This window comes from Notothenia rossii (genome assembly GCF_949606895.1).
Source record: "Notothenia rossii genome assembly, chromosome: 1".
NCBI classification, from domain to species: Eukaryota; Metazoa; Chordata; class Actinopteri; order Perciformes; family Nototheniidae; genus Notothenia; species Notothenia rossii.
Window position 1 is genome coordinate 65,840,512 of NC_136912.1, and position 19,833 is coordinate 65,860,344.

At 40.0% G+C, this 19,833-nt stretch overlaps 1 protein-coding gene across 37 annotated transcripts in view; it reads left to right on the plus strand.

Moving 5' to 3' along the window:
- The window catches only part of ptprfa (protein tyrosine phosphatase receptor type Fa), a 353,673-nt gene extending 333,904 nt beyond the window's left edge, over window positions 1-19,769 (plus strand). For 14 of the 37 annotated variants that reach the window (XM_079641196.1, XM_079641214.1, XM_079641191.1 and 11 more), the window contains 10 exons: window positions 2,569-2,692; window positions 3,311-3,486; window positions 6,401-6,520; window positions 7,454-7,608; window positions 8,348-8,633; window positions 12,022-12,200; window positions 16,643-16,769; window positions 17,595-17,720; window positions 18,465-18,619; window positions 19,043-19,769. In XM_079641196.1, the coding sequence (XP_079497322.1) occupies window positions 2,569-2,692; window positions 3,311-3,486; window positions 6,401-6,520; window positions 7,454-7,608; window positions 8,348-8,633; window positions 12,022-12,200; window positions 16,643-16,769; window positions 17,595-17,720; window positions 18,465-18,619; window positions 19,043-19,202 (1,608 nt within the window). In that variant the 3' untranslated portion in view covers window positions 19,203-19,769. The remainder of the gene's footprint in view (window positions 1-2,568; window positions 2,693-3,310; window positions 3,487-6,400; window positions 6,521-7,453; window positions 7,609-8,347; window positions 8,634-12,021; window positions 12,201-16,642; window positions 16,770-17,594; window positions 17,721-18,464; window positions 18,620-19,042) is intronic. The other 23 variants (XM_079641188.1, XM_079641190.1, XM_079641207.1 and 20 more) reach the window with 4 other exon arrangements.
- Window positions 19,770-19,833: the final 64 nt, after the last annotated feature.

The window sequence follows — 19,833 nt, forward strand, 5'->3', positions numbered from 1 at the left end:
TGTGATTACACTGACATACTCTGTAAGTGATATACATGTCGGTGGAGCACATTAGCAGTAATGTGAGTGGTTTGTCAGTGCAGCGTGGTGGAAGCCTTACCTAACAGGCTGTAAAATAAGATGTGCATTCAACCTCTTTCTCCATTGTCATTATTATCAGTTGTAGACTGGGGGGGGGGGCTCAGCAGCCGCGTCTAGCCAGTCGAGGGGAAAAGCAGCAGGATATTATAGTGCTCGTTGCAGCTTCATTTTGCGTGTGCATGTGTGTGCGGGTATACAGGCGTGTGTTTGTTTTCCAGTTGCTGCCAGATAAGTAGAAGCGTGAAAGGTCAATCATGAATAACAATATTCAGTATGTCATTATTCAGCTAAACCTGCGCCTGCATTCACAGCCAGCGATCGATGGAGACCAATCATCAGGCAGCATAGCGAAAACCTGTCAAGATTATTTCTCGACACGCTCCACCATAACCCGAATGCAGGAATGGTTCTCCATCACAGCAATGATTTATTTCATAAGAGAACAAATGAATAAGTAGAAATTACTAGAGAAGCATCTTTTGCCATCTATGTCATGTTTCTTTGTTTGAAAATATAAACAGTCACATCAAAATTAGAACTTGTGCATTTTAAGATGTCTGTTGTTAACAAGTGTGAGGAGAATATAATAAAAGGTAAAGGAACTAAAAATGCAGTAGAGTGCAGATCTCTTCCAGGTGTCTGCTGAATAAATATATTTAAATATTTTGCAACCAGGGAGGTTTCTGCCTTCCCTTTTGCCCAGCAGCTGGGAAGCAAAACACAGGTACCTCGTGGGTATTTAGATTTATTTTTGTTGTTGTAATGTTTATACATTGGCATACTGTAAACTACTTTGTATAGTCCATTGCAAAAGTGTTCACACCCCTTTGTGTTTTTCCCATTGTATTGCATTAAAACCTGCAATATAAGTCGATGTTGAAGCTATTGTATTATGTGATGTATACAACATGCCTACCACTTTTAACATGCAGAATATTTATCATACTGAAACAAAAACGAAATGATAATAAGATAAATAAAATTCAGCACGCATAAGTATTCATTCCCCAAAAGTCAAGATTGTATAGAGATACCTTTAAATGCTGCTAGTCTATTGCAGTATGTCGCTATATGCTTGGCACATCTATCCAATTTCCCATGTTTCAAACTGCTCCAGCTGCTTCAAGTTGGATGAGTTTTGCTGGTGTACAGCAATCTTTAAGTCATACTACAGATTCTGAATTGGATTTAGGGCTCGGCTTTGTCTAGGCTATTCCAAGACCCTAAGATATTTCCCCTTCATCCACTTGAGTGTTGCTTTAGCAGTTTGCTTTGGGTCATTGCCCTGCTGGAAGACTGAAACAAATGTTCCTCAGGAATCTTCCTCTATTTAGCACCATTCATCATTCCTTCAACCCTGACCAGTTTCCCAATCCCTGCCATTGATAAACCCCCCCCACAACATGATTCTGCCCCCACCATGCTTCACTGTGGAGAGGGTGTTCTTTGGGTGATGAGAGGTGTTGTGTTCTTTGAACTGTTTGGAGAGCTCCTTAGTCTTCATAGTGCAGTTGTTTTGCTGGTGGTGCCTCTTGCTTAGTGTTGTGGCAGACTGGGGACTCTCAGAACAAGAGTATAGTGTACCTTATATCAGAGATAATGTGACAATTAGATTGCAAACACTCCTTTTCAGTTTTTATTTTATTCGATACTTTTTTTAATTGAGCTTCTTCTTTTTTGCTTTAACAATTTGGACAATTTTTCTGAGGATCATTTCACAGTCTGAATAAAAATCGGTTTATATTGCAGTTTTTATTGCAATAAAATGGAACTAAACGCCAAGGGGGGTGAATACTTTCACAAAGCATTGTATATTAACTTCCACTAGACAACTTACTTCTTGCCTTTCCCTCTGCTCTCACCGCCAACACCTGCACAAACAGAATCATATGCATCAATGTTGATGGAAAATTAAATCATGAGATCTACCTAAGCGCCCGCAGACATGCCCACATGTGGACCAAAACAAATGTCACGCTCTCTGCCTCTCCACAGCTGATCTTTCCATAAGAGTGCTTCAAAATGTGCCAGTCCTTGTTTTCATGCAGTGAGGCACTCTACTTGACTGAGTTTTCACTTTCTTGCAATAAAATCTCTTGATATAACGCTTGTTTTTCAACTATCAAAGGGAAACTTAGGTCCAATACCAGTGCTTTCCCTTCATTACTGGATCTGTTCGTTGTTAACACCAGGCACTGAGCTGCTAGGTAAAGGGCTTAAAATGATTTTTGGAGTGTCCAAACACTCCAGTGTGTATCCAGGGGGGCTTAAATATCATCCTGGGCTTTTCATATAATAGAGCCGCAGACTGAGGGAGGGATGACAAATTAGTTTCTGTGTCACATTTATTGGTCTGGACTCTTTGCTTGAAGCCCTGACAGGCTTTAAAAAACAGAAAAGAATATAAGCACTTTTTGTTATAGATGGTTACCTGATCTCACCTTTTTATATCCCTGTCTCCCACTCTCCCCCTCCTCTGTGTGTCAGTCTATTGATCCAGGACAGCAGTTCACCTGGGAGCACTCCAACCTGGAGGTCAACAAGCCAAAGAACCGCTATGCTAATGTGATTGCCTACGACCACTCCAGGGTCATCCTCACACCTGTGGATGGTGAGAGACACACCAGACATCTCAAGAGAGGCGACTTTACATGCAGTAATTCTCAAATAGTGGCTTGACCTATCCTCAACTGCAGAAAAATCAAGCATTTATTTAAAAGGGCCCAATTTTTCACACGTTTCAGGTTCATATTTGTATTTTGGGTGACATGTTTCCATACTTTAATGTTCAAAAAGGCCTTCATTTTTCTCATACTATCTTTGCTGCAGCACCCTTTTTTCACCCTCTGTCTGAAACCAGAGCCCAGTCCGCTCTGAATGGTTAGCTGGCTCTGTTGTGATTGGCCAACCACTCAGAGATGTCCCGCCTCTTAAACCATGTACAATGTGTTGGAGCGCTGGCCAAAAGAAGCTGGAGTATTAGATAGCAATGTCACTATTTCAGTTAGGGGGTAGTGTGTGGGAGAGAAAGTCCCTCTGGAGGGAACTTTGGGATTTTAGCCTTTGCAGACCATTTACATGCACACAAACCTAACACACTACATCAAAGGGAAACCCCCACAAATCATAATAGAGCCTCTTTAAGTCCCTTATATGTATTTCATCACATATTGAGCCCTGCTGTTTCCTAATTGCTTGCTAACTTTGTCTAACTTTGTCCTCATTGCAGGAGTTTCAGGCAGCGACTACATCAACGCCAACTACATCGATGGCTACAGGAAGCAGAATGCTTACATTGCCACACAGGGGCCACTGCCGGAGACACTGAGTGACTTCTGGAGGATGGTGTGGGAGCAGAGGACCTGCACCATCATTATGATGACCCGTCTAGAGGAGAAGTCTCGGGTGAGCCACTTTTGTTGGGAAATAGTTTGCACTCTGATGACAACGGCAGTGTTTTTCTACAGACCATTTTTTAAAGAGCAGGTCCAAAGTGCTCATGTAATTACATTAATATATAAAGTGAGCTCAGTTTCTTCTAGAAATAATCATCATTATGCTGTGATTACACAGTCGTCCATTTCAACCACCTTCTTTTAATAGAAACAGAAGTCACACAAACTCAGACCCCACTGAACTACTTTAGTTAGGTGTAGGGTGGGGCCATAGCAAAGAGCCAGGCTTGTTGGGGATTTATGATGCAGGATGTGTTTCCATCATAAAGATTGTGTCATGCTACCCAAAGGGGGTGGGGCCCAATTTTGTAGTGGTTTCAGCTTGTTGTTATCACAGGGATGGGGCCATTACTGGTGTTACTGGGGAGGGCTCAATGTCAGCGTCGCAAAGAGGTGGATCTTAATTTTGAGCAATATTTTTCAAAGTAGCAGCAAAGATAAAAAACTGCATGTTTAGATTCTGCTTTTGACGCTTTTACAACTGAAACAAGCTAATGATTTAAATAAGGGCTGTTCAAGTATTTCTACAGTGGTGGTGTTGCAGGTTTACCTGGCTCTGCTGCAGCATCGCCCTGCCGGGGGACATGAGTCTTTCACAGCGTATCGCATTGCAGATGAGTTAGCAGGGACAGTTTTTATAAGGGTAATGCTTTCAGCCGGCTATTACAATCTTATTAACTCCATAACCAAGGAGCAGAACTGATGGCCCCTGTAGTGTGGCATTATTATTAGTGACCGAGAACATCAGCCCTCTGATGGAACCTTAACACCCGTCTGTGGTTCAACGCGAGGTGTAGATCTACATTAGTGGCCACGGTAGCAGCTGCTGCTGATACAACAGTTTTTTCCATTGTTTCTGCTTCTGTTAAGAACAAAGTCTTAACTTGTACATCTAATTTTTTGGAGGACACAGGATGTGAACCTTGGCACACACTTCATACACCACAAAAGTTTTCTCAAGCAGATTTCGCAGCACTATAACACCACAAGAGGAAACACTAGCAATCATCAGACAAAGGAGAGACATTATTCACCTGAATACAAGAGGTACCCCTATTCCACCAAAGCAGTTCCAGGGCCGGTTCGGAGCAGGGACGTTTGATTGGGTGAGAAGCGGAAGGCAAAAGCCACTGAACCATGGTGACAAACAAGTAACCCCGGCAATCCGGAGAAGAGTATAACGTTTGAGAAGTCACACATCAATTACACCTGGAATCTTAAGAATAAAAGCAACAGAAGCACAGCGTAGAGTTGTTTGTTATTATATTTAAGTAAACTGTGATGTCATGATGTGGCACCACTTGGGCTCTGGGCAGTGGAAAACATAACCGTTGCGCATGTTGAACCAACTGCAAACCAAACTTGCCACCAGCACAGAACTAGAAACGAACTGAGGAGGAAACAGATTTGACCTGGGCCAACAGATGACGGATGCTTCTGTTCTGGCGAGGGCAGTCTCTCAGATCTGTAGTTACCTTTCTGTTACCCTGAAGCCTTTAATGAGCCGTGTGTGATTTGCCCAGGTGGTAAACTCTTCACACCACTCTGACCAAAGGCCATGCTGCACGGTGATCGACCGAAGGCCTCGCCAAACTACCTCGCCCCCCCCCCACTGACACCTGCACCCAGGTCGATGAAGCGTAACACCCCCATCTGTTTTGCCAAGCTCCTGCGGCCTGATGTCCAAATGTATGTTGCTTCACCTCCCGTTATCCTCAGCATCCGCCCGTTCGAAAGCCAATGGTGGAAAAAAACAGCAACACTAAAAGAGGATACGCTGATGGCACCCATTTGTTTCATGACTAAGCTTTATAAATCTGAATTACCCTGTTTGACTTCTGTCTCACTTAACGTTCCTTTTGCATTGCATCACAATGCTCTGAGTTTATCTATGACTTGTACTTGTTGTGTTTTTATGATATTGCTTTTACTCACACTTTGGGAAAGCCAAAAGAGCACAGTGAATACTATTAGTGATTTTATCTGTGAAGCAGCAGCAGACAGCTGTTTCAAAAGAAAAGCCCTAAAAGCGCACTTTACACCCCCGGCAGCAAACACACTCCACTTAACAGCTCAGCTTGACTTCTTATTTAAAGGGAAACAACACACACTTTACATATTAAAGTCCGTTTTCAGGTGTTTTGAAAAACAAATGCTAAGTATGAATCAGAATTCATTTTTCCTTTATTAGTCCCACAGAGGGGACATTTACATTGTTACAGCAAAGATACTGATAAAGAGAAAATAAATTAGTAAGTGGTAGGCACATATTAATACAAAATAAAAATTAAATATTTATTACGCATTCCAAATATAAAAAATTGTAAGTTTAAGAATTAAGTGAAACAAGAAAAGGGTCTCACCAGAGGTAGCTGTGTGAAGTCTGGTAATTAAAAGTGATGTTGTTGATAGGGCTGAAGAATACACATTTGGAAATGAAAAATGATAGATGTGTGGAGTAAGAATAAAATGAGTTTAGCAGACCACTGTAACCCACTTCTCAACTCTGCTGCAGGCTCCAGGCCACGTTAGCTGCTCTTAGCATACAATCCACATCTCAGTTCAAACCGTCAGCAGCTGAGTTGCCTTGTGGCTAATGTAGGTGCCAGGTTCTGACAAGGAATAAGAATCAGTTCTGCTGCATCATTTTTGAACGTTTTACTCCTCTAATATCTTAATGATTACATTTTCTGACCTGGTTGTCATATAAAGATTTTCACCTCAGAGTCTTCGGTTGATAAATCTGAAGCCCACATTTTAGCCTCCGATGCTATCTTGTGTTCCTTTTTCCCATCTGACAGGAACACTATTTGTCCTCTTTCTGTTCCATAACTTTAACAACAACACTGTGTGTCTGCATGCAGGTAAAATGTGACCAGTACTGGCCCAGTCGAGGCACAGAGACATATGGGATGATCCAGGTGACCATGCTGGACACTGTGGAGCTGGCTACGTACAGTGTACGCACATTCACCCTCTATAAGGTGAGAACACCTTTCGATACTGTGTACATAAATGATGACCGTATGGCAGCAAAACAGGTCATAACATCTGAAGGCTTTGGTAAATGTAAGGGCAAATTTTCATTTCTCATGTAGACACTTTCAACCTACACATGGTTGTATTGAATGCTGCCATATTAACGTACAGTAAAGGCTACTGCAGCTCAACATGAAGCCTGCACAACAAATCTGTTTAATAAACTACTATATACTATGACACAAATAGTTGTTAATAGTTGTGTCACATCACACCAGCCCATACAAATGTTCAAAGCCATCACTCGACAGAAATATGAAGCCAGCAATGTTAAGTATCCCATGTCTAAAAAGGGCATTAAGGTCAAGACTTGAAGAATATAACGCCTTCAGGTACTGAGAGTTATGAATACAATTATGAATAAAATCTACTTAACTCTAGATTTGATGATAAATGTTTAACCATAAATAGTGCTATACTGTACTGAGTGCAGAATGTTATCATGCATCAAGGACTCCTTGGAAAGTGTTTTATTCTGAGCAGCTGGTGAGTTTTGCTCAGAATTCATCAAATTCTCACTTTAATGGTTTTGATGATTTATCAATTAGCTAATGCAATATGTCTATGTTGTACTTAGGGGCAGCATGATTAGGTCTTGGCATTTTCAGTGTCAAATCATCGTTTTTATCTCTATAATCTCTATATAAAGATATCTGCATAGGAGGAGATTATTTAGTTTGTATCAGCTACAAACCCAGCGTCTTATAAAACAATTGTGTAATTGTGTCTTAACATTGTCTCTTAACTCCAACTCCATATAGCATCACAAGTTGCTAATCAGACTGTAAACGATGACAGAATAATGAAGTGGAAGCCTTGATAAGGATAGCCCTGGCTTAAATAAATGATGAAACATGTCTTAATGTGTTCTCCGACAGAACGGCTCGAGTGAGAAGAGAGAGGTTCGACAGTTCCAGTTCATGGCCTGGCCGGACCATGGAGTGCCTGAGTATCCCACCCCCACACTGTCCTTTCTACGCAGAGTCAAGGCCTGTAACCCTCCAGATGCTGGGCCCATGGTGGTCCACTGCAGGTAAGCTTACATTAACACTGAGGCCTCAGTATGCTTCAATCAAAGTGTGTCAAGTCATCCAATATACTTTAACGCCTGCATTACATAATGAATAGTCCTGCAGGTATTATGTGACTGTTTTCTTTGTTTGCATAATTTTCTTTAAAAAACTCATTTGTTTCAGTGGTAAGCATTTAAATGAAACACACAATATCTTACAAAGCAAGACCATTGAGTTATAGAGTAGTGTAGGTATGAGACCATCAGCATTTTACCAATTCCGGTTCACTAATCTCGAAGTAAATACATTTTTGAAAGTTTTTATGGTTAAACGCCTGCTATAAGTTATGTGGTTAACACAATCTGTCAGATAAAATTCCACTGGGGAATGTTAAGCTTCTATGATCCATAAAAACGGGAGTTGCTGACAAAGAAGACCAAACATCATCACTAGATTTTACTACTTCATAAATCACATTAACATAGTGTGAATCTGTAGCAAGTAAAAATGGCTAGTCACCGCTGAGATTAATCCTATAATGCTAACTTGATCAATTGTGTCTCGTTATCCAATCATTATCTGAATAGATTTTAGGAGTGATTATGAAAATGTGTGCCATTATCCACATTTATATGATTAAATATTTTGAGGCTGTTTCCTTGAAAACCATGTTTCAGCTTCCTTGTGGTTCAACCTCTGTTTAAAAAACACATTGGGATCCAGGGTTTCTAAATAATAAATGATTTTGTGTTCTGCCAGTGCCGGTGTTGGCCGTACTGGCTGCTTCATTGTGATTGAAGCCATGCTGGAGAGGATGAAACACGAGAAGTCTGTGGACATTTACGGTCATGTGACGTGTATGCGGTCTCAGAGGAACTACATGGTGCAGACGGAGGATCAGTACATATTCATCCATGAAGCCCTGCTGGAAGCTGCAACATGTGGCAACACAGAAGTCCCCGCTAGAAACCTGTACGCACATATCCAGAAGCTCACCCAGGTCTCTGTGGGAGAGTCTGTCACCGCCATGGAGCTGGAGTTTAAGGTTGGTACATTTTCTGACTGTTAGGGTTAAAGGTCGGGTTAGGGTTGGGGTTTGTCCAGGTTTATAGTCCATTCAATTTGCATTAAAATCACATAACTGTCTCCAAAAATACAACAAGAAATGGAATGAGAACATAACTAAATGACTGAACAACAAATTCAATATTGTAAAGAGCAGCTGTACATGTTTACCTTCAGCAGGTAAATGTCAAACTTGTAAAGACATTTTTAACCTGGATTAGAAACAATTTAAGTTAGAGCTATTTTTCACCAAATTGTCATGTTTTTAATCAAGGTTTAAAGGAGGGAGTGTGCCATAAAGCCTGCAAGGCTGCACCAAGTTATCTTTGTATCCCAAAACAAAGGGAAACATTGTCAGGTGCCAATAGCAGCCCTATTAGTATTCTTCTTGTGTTTGGTTGAGTATTGAAAAAGGCTCTTTTGATTGATTTGTTTGCTAGTTATGAGTTTGTTCAACTTTATTGTCCATTTAAGAAGCACTCTAGTCACATTGATAGTAACACGTAACAAAATGACTGAACAATGAATCAAAGACTGCTTCATGAGCGTTTCAATCGTGACTGTAAATTCAACCTTCAGCAGGTAAATGTGAAATTAGTACAGAAACTTCAAAAGGCATAAACTGTGAAAACCCATCAAGCCTAGATAACATGGATAGAAAACCATCGCTGCTGGTTATATTTCACCAATGTTTCATGTTTTTAATCAAAGTTTAAAAGAGGGAGTGTGCCATAAAGTCTGCAAGGCTGCACCGAGTTATCATGTTATCCGATAACAGAAGGAAACATTGTTAGGTGCCAACAGCTACTTATTTAGTATTCTTTCTTTATTTAGTAAAGTAGTGGAAATTAATGTTTGTGTTTAAGGTTGGTACCTTTGTTATTTATTTGTTATACATGGTGAGTTTTTACAGCATTAAAGTGCATTTAAGTAGCACTCCAGTCACACAAATGGGTACTAAAAAAAGTGGGCTGACCATTGAATATAGATAGCACGATATGAAAATGATCACCTCTACTGTGGACAATTAATTTTCAAGTAAGTAAGTAATCTGTCCAATCCAATGAATCCAGAGTTCCCTAAAACTTTAAAATCGACCAAAAAGGTATAAAAATCATCCCACCAAGAGTACAAATATCGCCACAAAACTGCCATTTTTGATACTGAAAATGTAAGAAATGGATTCAGTATCCTCAATAACCACCAAACTCACCCAAACTATTGTCCACATGTTATTTAATGCTAATCACCACAACTTATTTCCGGGTTCACAATAGGACTTTAGGAGCTGGCAACTAGACTATTAAGGGAAGTGTATTACTTAATGACGGGAGGGCCCCTTTAACTGCATGATGAAGTCAGAGCTAGGAACAGGAAGGACTTTGATCCTTAGCCTGTGTAGCAGAGATGAACCCTCAGAGGGGAGTGTGGTGCTTAATTCCTCAGCTTCATATGACAGGCTGAAGAGGGGGGGGGGGGGGAGAGTGATAGAGAGAGCTGGGGCAAACTGGATGTCTGACGGCCTAAATATAACGTAAATCCGGACAGAGCATAATAAGGTTTTGATCCCTGAACTCACTGCAGATTTCTTATGCAAGCACTTCTCAAATTGACACTTGTGGTGCAGATGAATCACATTAGAGCAAATAACAGTGTGTTATTTAGAAAAGAATAACAAATTATAAGGAAAAACTTTACACACTTTAAAATAAAAACAATAATCGTGGCTTGATATTGAGTAAGAAAATGTTTTTATGAACCAGACAACTTCCGGTCTTCCAAGACCCGACAGGACAAAAAGACGTGGTGCAGGCACGAAACATACTACCAATAGAAATACGTTGTTTTTTAAATCGTATTACGTTTGTTTTGCACATTACAGAAGAATGTCAATGTATAATGATCTCTTTGCATTTTGTACTTTTTTTAAAAACATAAATATATGTACACATTTGAACATGCAACATTTCCCTATTTGATAATGCTGTGAAGAGAGAGAGAGAGAGAGAGAGAGAGAGAGAGAGAGAGAGAGAGAGAGAGAGAGAGAGAGAGAGAGAGAGAGAGAGAGAGAGAGAGAGAGAATGAAACTCAACTCAGGGCCGGTCAAGCACTGGCGTTATAGATGTTCGCCAAGGGCGCCAGTTCTGGGAGGGAAAAAAACATTTTTGACCGTTGGGGCTCATCCTAATTTTCGGCCTTGATGTAACAATATTCATAATTAAGTAAATGTAACACCCTTTTCACCCCGGTTGCACGTTTCATTTGCCCTTTATGGGCGCTGTAAGTGATGAAAATGGGGAATTTTGGCTTATCTGGCGCTCACAGCCAAAGTGCGAGTGAGCGTGTCAGAGAGGGAGGGTGCACCGGTACCGGCGCTGTTGTTATTAGAATCTGGTGCTAGCTGCTCTAACGGATATAAGAAGAAGATGTTTCTACAATAATGTGGAAGGAGAGTCCTCTCCAGTCAGACTGAGTGGCTGATAATACAGCTCAGTGAGGTAAGGACTCTTGAGTGTTTAGATAGTTAACTTTAGTCTAAGTTCAAACGGTTTGGTCACAATTTATGTAAACACATATTTCCAAGGCACTCCTTATTATTATTATTATTATTGGGATAAACAGGTTTAAAATCATTCCAATGTATACTATAGGACACCAAAAATATCCTTTAAAACTGGAAAGATAAAAAAAAAAATGCATAAATAAATAAATGTTAAGGTAAAATAAGATATGAATGAACAACAAAAATAAAATAAGTTACATTAATTTGTTATTGGCTATGGTAGTTTATTGGTTGTGTTCACATACTTATTTGATTACATCCACTTGTCTAAGATGACAACAGAGACTTTCGACCCAAAACCAGCTGTTGACTTGTGGATGCAAGCAGCTAATCGCAGACTCAACCAGAGAGAAAGTAGTAGGCCTACATCATCAGGTACCATGTCTGACAGAGAGGAAGAGAGTGAGGAGAACAGTCAGGAGATCAGTCAGGAGGGTAGTGATGACAGCTTGTAGGATTACTGGTCGTGCTAATGATGTCTTGTGTTCACCTCTGCATGTGTGTTCTGTGTTCACCTCTGTGTGTGTGTTCAGTGCCGTGTGTCTGGAAAAGAAAGACCCACTCAAAAGTTACGGTTTATTTCATTTTAAGGATGAACACCAAGCAACATCTCCAGGTGCTCCTTTGAGAACCAGGGCAACAAAGTTATGTGCACCCCTGATAATAAGAGCTCATAATGCTGTTAAACAACCTTGCACCACATTAAAGTGGACAGTTGAGATGTTGCTGTAGTCTTGTAGGTTCAGTGCAGTCACTTCTGTGCTGAAGAGCATCACAGACAAATGGTCCTCCTCTCTGTCTGCAGAAACTGGCCAACTCTAAAGCACATACCTCAAGATTCATCAGTGCCAACCTGCCGTGCAACAAATTCAAGAACCGGCTAGTGAACATCATGCCTTTCGAGTCCACCCGTGTCTGCCTGCAGCCAATCAGAGGGGTGGAGGGCTCAGACTACATCAACGCCAGCTTCATCGACGGATACAGGTGGGTCCAGCGAATTTCACTGTGTGACACCAAAAGAGGAAGGACTGCAATAAATAGCAAAAGTAACAAGATGTGCTTGGTGAATAAATGTGTAGGTGGAGCTTTTCTCTGGCAGCTGACAGCACTATTATACAGGCTGTTTCACTGCCCACCATCTTGCTTTTGTGTCAGTTGTCTAAACAAATTAGTGTTATTGACAGGGCCTGTTTTTCCTCTCCGGTTTTTCCTCAAGCCTGTTTGAGATAAGTGACATGTAAGAGAAACAATATTCTTGCAATGCTGCTCTTGTCTGTGTCGGAAAACATTTGTCACCCATGGGCCTCAGGCCACAGGCATCCATTTATCCCTCTGTGAAAAGTGATATTTTGTTTAAGTTCATTACAAATGTATGAGTGAAAACTGCATTGCAAACCAATTTAGTGTTACATAACCATTACAACCGGACCTTAAACGAAGGAATATAAAGCAAAATAATGTATTTACCCATATCGGTAGTGCAGGGTTTAACCAAGTCCATTGGTTGGTTTGGTTTGGTCAAGTTTTTTTGATCTGGGTTTTAGTTAATTCTGTTTTGCACATTACAGAAGAAGAATATCTATTTCCATTAATGTTTTCATATTTTATAGCTTTTTCTAGAAATGTGATACTGTAATCAATAATGTAATTGTATTAATATTATATTATTTTGATACATATGTATATTGCTTCGAAAACAACCCCTTCAAACTAGGATCAATGAAACCTCATTCCATTAAAGTTAGTTCTAGCTGCAAACTTTGAGCTGGTAGCTCTTAGCTGTTAGCTGCTAGCTCTTAGCTGTTAGCTGCTAGCTGCTAGCTGTTAACTGCTAGCTGCTAGCTGTTAACTGCTAGCTGCTAGCTGTTAACTGCTAGCTGCTAGCTGTTAACTGCTAGCTGCTCTGTGACTTTCTTGAATTTCCTAGCAGGACGATGCTGCCCTGATAGCTGCAACGTTTTTCACAAGTTGGGAATAAAATATTCTTGACCCCCCCATTAGGCTACCTGACTGCATGGTCACCAAAGTATTTGTACTTTTGACTATGATAGTTCATTGGACTTTTTGAGAACAACAAATAAGTCTACCAAAAAAGCTTACATATTAACACATATCTAACACATAAAGAGGGAAACAAATTGTAAATAACTAAATAGTTCTGCTGGAACAACTATTGACATGTATCCATCAGCCAAGTATAGCGTTTCGAACAACAGTGCTGTTTGTATGATGGAATCAGCACAGCTTTTAGTGTTGCTCTCTGGAGTCCCTGGCATCTTCACAGCACCTGGCTGTTGTCTTCAAATGAACAGTCCCCACACATATACCTCTACAGAGGACTACATATGTTTTTATTTGTGAACAGGATTCTCCTGCTTTTGATGGAGACCATTCTCATATGCACATTAGAAAAAGAAGAAAATTAAAACACTATTAACTGTAGTTAACCAATTGTCATAAACCAAATAATTAATTAAAAAGGCCTCTGTGGGTGTCAACACACATTTCTGACAGCTACATAAAGCAAGCCTTCCTGAGATTCTAATAACAGAACCAAACATATTAGATGTCAGCACTCGTATTGTTGTCAGATAAACAGACAATCACAGGCCTCTGAGAGAAGCATTTCTTCTTGGAAACTGTAAACAGTAATTGAAAATACTTCTCAGTGCACCAGCATGTACTAATAAATCAGGACTTCCCCTTTCACTTGCAGTGAAGGTGGGTGTGTCAGCCCCTAATGAAGTCCTCTGGGCAACCCCTAAGGAGGACGGGGAAACAGGCAGGGATGTCCTGTTATCCTGTTGCAGTAATGAACAGAGAAGCGAGATGCAGAGAGATCCAGCAGTCTCTGAGCTGAGCCTTTGAAGTGCACAGTTTGGATTAGGAGGGATTAAGGTGAGGGGGATAGACATGATAATGATGATTAGTGGAGATTCCCACTGACCTCAAGGTACGGAGATCTCAGCTGTAGTCATTCAGCTCAGTGCCTGTCCACAAGCTGCAGGCTTACACCAGTATCTCATTACCGAATCAGAGAATACTACAAAAAATTTAAAAAATGGTTTTATTATTATTTTAATCAATCCCCCCACAGATATAGCAACATTATTTGGTTAAAACGGTTTAAACTTCTTGGGGCTCTGTTTTTACATACCGTATTGAAATTCACACCTGACAGAAATAATAAAGACAATACACAGATGTAAACAATGTGTGGCATGTAGACACACAGATTTCAGGGAAACACACATACTGTACAGGGGTCTCAGAGGTTGGATACCTTACACAGGTGAGGGAGAACAGAAATGATGAAAAGCAGTATAATAACCAGGAGAAGGCATTAGAAATTCACTGAGGCATTGAAAGGACGTCAGGTCACAGTGCTGTCTGCTGTGCAATTTGGAAGGTAGTTCAGAAAAGACTTCTCTTATCTAGAGGCCTCTTGTCCCCTTCAGGATTCAGCTCGAGCAGTCCATCTGAAAAATAAAACAACATTCTGAATACCACTGGTGAACAGTGGGAGGTCTGTGCTTAATCCATTGAAATAAAAGATAATCTCTTGCCAATAGAAGAAGCTTCCTCATTTTTCAATTTTGTTTGCCTCATAGATCCGGCAGAACAGCATATCAATAAAATATCAAAGAGCAGTGACAACCACAGAGTATGTAAGACCCCACCTCTCTCTTACACTTAATGCAGAGTGGAGAGATCCAGTGATGGAAAGAATTAAGGGGGTGGGAGGCCAGTTGCAATTTCTGAAGAATCTGTTACTGGATCCCTGTTTGCATTTTGCATGAAAATACTTCCCCAATCGACTCGACTCAGATTTCCCGGCTGCTCTTTAACAGGCGAGCTGTTTGTTTGCTGGAATGCACAGAGGTTTAAAATCAATGCTCATATTAAACTTCCACATCTGACCTTATATAAACTCTTCATAAAATCATTCAGTGACAGCAAAATACCCTAGCGTTGGTTCCTAAGTCATATTTCTTTGTTGTCTCTTTTAAATGAATGATTTAAAAAATAGTCCATGTGCCCAGACTCTCAACCTTAAACAACCGCAAGCCATCACTGGCACACACCTATGATAGGAGGACGGATGAACACAGATAACAGAACACAAATAATGTGTGCTGCTTCAAGTGAACAGGCACAATATAGTTACCCTCTTCCTCTGCTGCATGCTTCAGCACTGCCACCTACTGGGCATGTCCTTTTACTGCGGGACTGTCAGCCCCCAGCCCTGCTGAGCAGCTGGGAGAACATCTGTCATTTTTAGTTCTGTTGAAAAGGTCTGTGTTAAAGTAAAAACATTTAAATATCAGCACAAATATAATACACTCAAAGGAGTTGTGTATATTGAAATGTTAACAATAGAAAGATTCCTTCCCCAGTCGTGGCATGACGTGTGTGTGAGGTCTATGGGTTAGTTGCATTTACATCTTTTGATTAATTGCACATTTAAAAAAAGAATATGCACTACTAAAGTACATGATTAATTGATATGGTAATTATATGTAAGTGGAACTGCTGTGGAGATGTGTTTCTGGGTGTAGCCCCCTGTTTCCTTTTCACAGCACAGAGACTCATATGCACAGAGCCCTGCGAAAGGTTTGACAGTATTTCGCTGATCAATAGGTGGTATTATTACACCAGGCAAGGCAAGAATGTGCCATAAACAAGTTGGCAGCTTTGAAAAAGTGTTTTGAAGAAAGCATTTGGGCTTGAGGATGCAACAACACAACTTTTGACTCTTTACGATAAAACTCCACAGGGCCATGCATATGGATTCAATTTATGTGGTGTTTTTTTATCAATAGCACTATATAAATTGTATTTTAATTTCCCCATTCATAGTTGAATAACCTCGGTGGCAAACAGAAAGGTTTATTCTTTTATTATTTTCGATAATGTTGTGTTTAAATGGTGCCAAGTTTGCATTTAATTAAATGATCACTAAGTAATGGATTCAACAGCAAAGCTAGTTTATTCAATGGTAAGGATACTGCTGCATAAGGATGCCATATGTATTCTGTCACGTTCATTGTATTGATAGGTGCTTGGCAACAGTGGCAGCTTTTAATAGGCTTGGCCACTCATTTTGAAAACCCATCTATGACAATTAGGCATGTTGGAGCCTCAGATTGGTGCTAGTCAAATCTGTCAACATTTACAAATAGCCGGAGGAAAGGGTGACAATAGGAGCCCCTCTAGCATGTATGTCAACAACAAAACAAATTCAATCACAGCCTGTGCAAAACAAACTAAACTGATGTGTATTTATTCAAGCTTTTTGTAGGTGTTTATGATGACGCATGACTGGCGACCATAATTCTTCACAATGACCAAAGCTTTGTGGTTGAAGAGCGATGAAGTGGAAATGAAATTGATTAAACTCAGATGTGTCTTTGTTCCACTTGCAGGCAGCAGAAAGCCTACATGGCCACGCAGGGCCCGCTGTCTGAGACCACAGAGGACTTCTGGAGAATGCTGTGGGAACACAACTCCACCATCGTCGTCATGCTCACCAAACTCCGCGAGATGGGACGGGTAACACATCACTATTATATATCTTATGTTATCTCGTGTCATTTGGTATGCAAAAGCATTACCGGTACATTTAATTTACTCAAATTAAACCCTTAAATTATATATATTGAAAATACTCATTTTAGAGATACTACACTTCTGATTAAAAAGAGAAAGTTGTGTGAGATTAAATTAACTTTTAGAGGGACAACCAGGCACAAGATATACAAATGTGATTACATTTGAAAATAAAGTTAGTTTAACTAATTCTAATTTGGTTCAATTCTTTTTTTTTATCACGATTGACTATGATCTTTTGGGGGGATATAAAATACTTCTATCTGTTTTAACTTCGTAGAGAAGAATACTCAATTGTACATACTGGCAGTATACTTTACAAAATCTAATTTCATGTATAATCAAAAGTATGTCTTAATCTGGTAATGATATTTATGATGTGTTTAGTACCACTTAACAGTTATATTTCCATACTTGGTGCAGGTGACTTTGATGTTTTCTGACAATATGAAATTATAATTAAATATATTAAAGTCGTTTTTACTCACTAATGATAGGGTTTTGAGGATGTACTGTGTATACATTCTAATTATATTACCCAATATATTCAGAACAAATAATAACTTGTTATCGATTTAAGTGGTTTTATGTTGGCTAATACATTGTAAAAACTGTATGTAATTAGCTACAAATAAATTCTGGCATAAATAATCTCTATTTAGATTATTTTATGTGCATTATCCTTGTTGAATAAATGAAGACATAGTCCGATGTCCTGATTATATCCTAATAACATTCCTCACATGTGATCTCCTCTCCATCCTGTAGGAAAAGTGCCATCAATACTGGCCTGCTGAGCGCTCGGCACGCTACCAGTACTTTGTTGTGGACCCCATGGCTGAGTACAACATGCCTCAGTACATCCTGAGAGAGTTCAAAGTCACAGACGCCAGGGTAGGTTCTCCTCAGCTGAGCTTTGGTGAGGAGTGAGACAGCAGCAGGAACATGGCTTCAGCTCAGCTCCTTTTAATTGGAACGGACATGAATGCCACATAGAGCGCTGCTTTTACAGAAGTTGATTCTTGCTGCATTTCTTTCACTTTCTTCCAAATTATTTTAGTTATTTTTTTCCTTGTTTCTTTTCTCTCAACTTTACTTAAAGGTCCCATATTATACTGTTTTTCATCAATATATTATAGGTCTCAGATATATACAAAACATGTCTCAGAAGTGCTGATTCTCTCTCTCTTTTACTTTCGAAGAAAATAAGGAGCCACTCCCCCTATGATATTTGATTAAAAAAATAGCTCTAGGAAGAGATTCAGGTGATAAGGTGGGCAGGGTTACCTTGATTGGTGATTGGCTAATGGTTACACAAGCCAAAACATAGTTATGACATCATAAAGTGCCCAAAATCTGTTCAGCTCATTTTCAGACAGGTTTTTATATAAATGGATCAGGACAAAAAGAGAGGGGGTCTTTTTTCTTGAAACTTCCAGAATCTCTTTACACAGAGGGGACACATGTTGATGTCATAAAAGACATGAAAAAGTGGATTTTGCATAATAGGTGACCTTTAAGAAGACAGATATGGAGATTGTAGCTGTTGTATACGCAGCAGAGGTGTCCCCTAGAGGAGGATGTAGACTGTGAGTAACTGACATAGTCTGTCTCCATGTCCTCCCTTGTGTTCCTCAGGACGGTCAGTCCAGGACTATCAGGCAATTCCAGTTCACTGACTGGCCAGAGCAAGGAGTGCCAAAAACTGGGGAGGGCTTTATCGACTTCATCGGCCAAGTCCATAAAACAAAAGAGCAATTTGGACAAGATGGACCAATTACTGTGCACTGCAGGTAACCTCTCATTCTAAAATCGAATTACATGTATTGGCTTTTCTAGGGCCGCTGTCAATCAACTTATATTTGTATCCTGTTAGTTTTACAAATGCACAAAAGGCTTTTTTCTGTTCTTTGTTATGAATTACCACTTGAAGAAGATGTGAACAAGTCCCTAGATACATTCAGGGACCAGGCGCAGAAATGTACGGTGGCGCAGAAAGGAAGAAACATGCAACAAGAGCAAAAACAATCAAATAAAGAAACATCTTCCCCCTGTTGACATAAGTGATGCTGTTAATGCGGATTATTTATTAAGATATTTTTCTAATTCAATCACTTGACAAAGTCATCTTGTTTTTCTATTTATTGTTGTCTCTATCAAAAGCATAATGTGTTGTGTTCATAAAATGAGGGTCTGATGATGTGCCTGTCCACCAGTGCTGGTGTTGGGCGGACTGGTGTGTTCATCACCCTGAGCATCATCCTGGAGAGGATGAGGTATGAAGGAGCGGTCGACCTCTTCCAGACCGTCAAGACGCTCCGAACACAGAGGCCGGCCATGGTGCAGACAGAGGTATACATCGTATTTATTATTTAGTCAAAAGGTTGTATAGTATTGTTAATTCTGGGGATCCATTTCTAGGTTGTGTTTTCATATCTTGCTAACACATAATATATATATCAAGAGTTCATGGATGACTTTAACTCTCCCGGTAGAAAATGTGAATGCTATTTGTCCTTTTTAGAATTGAGTTGTGGACATAAATCTCTTGTGGCTAAAATTATTATTACATTATTACGTTTCTTTTTTTAGCCCAGTCGGATTAGAGATGTCCCACCCCTTAGCCTATCACAATGTGTTGGAGCACTAGCCATTAGAAGCATGTTTCATGTTATGTTAGGGAAGTTAGCAAAGGATTCAATCATGGCGTTTCAGGCAAATGGGGAATAGGTGGTTGAGAAACTCAATCTTTGGTCCATTTTGCCATTGCAGACCATTTCCATGCACAAAAACCTATATACCGTAACACACTAAAGGAAAGGGAATCCCCAAAAAGTATAATCTGGCCTCTTAAAATTGTAACACGAGAGAAAAACTATTTAGATCAGACTTAGAAAATTGATCACCCAAATTGTTTGTTCTAGCTTGTTTCTCATGGCATCTGCAGCTTTAAATTGATCACCCAAATTGTTTGTTCTAGCTTGTTTCTCATGGCATCTGCAGCTTT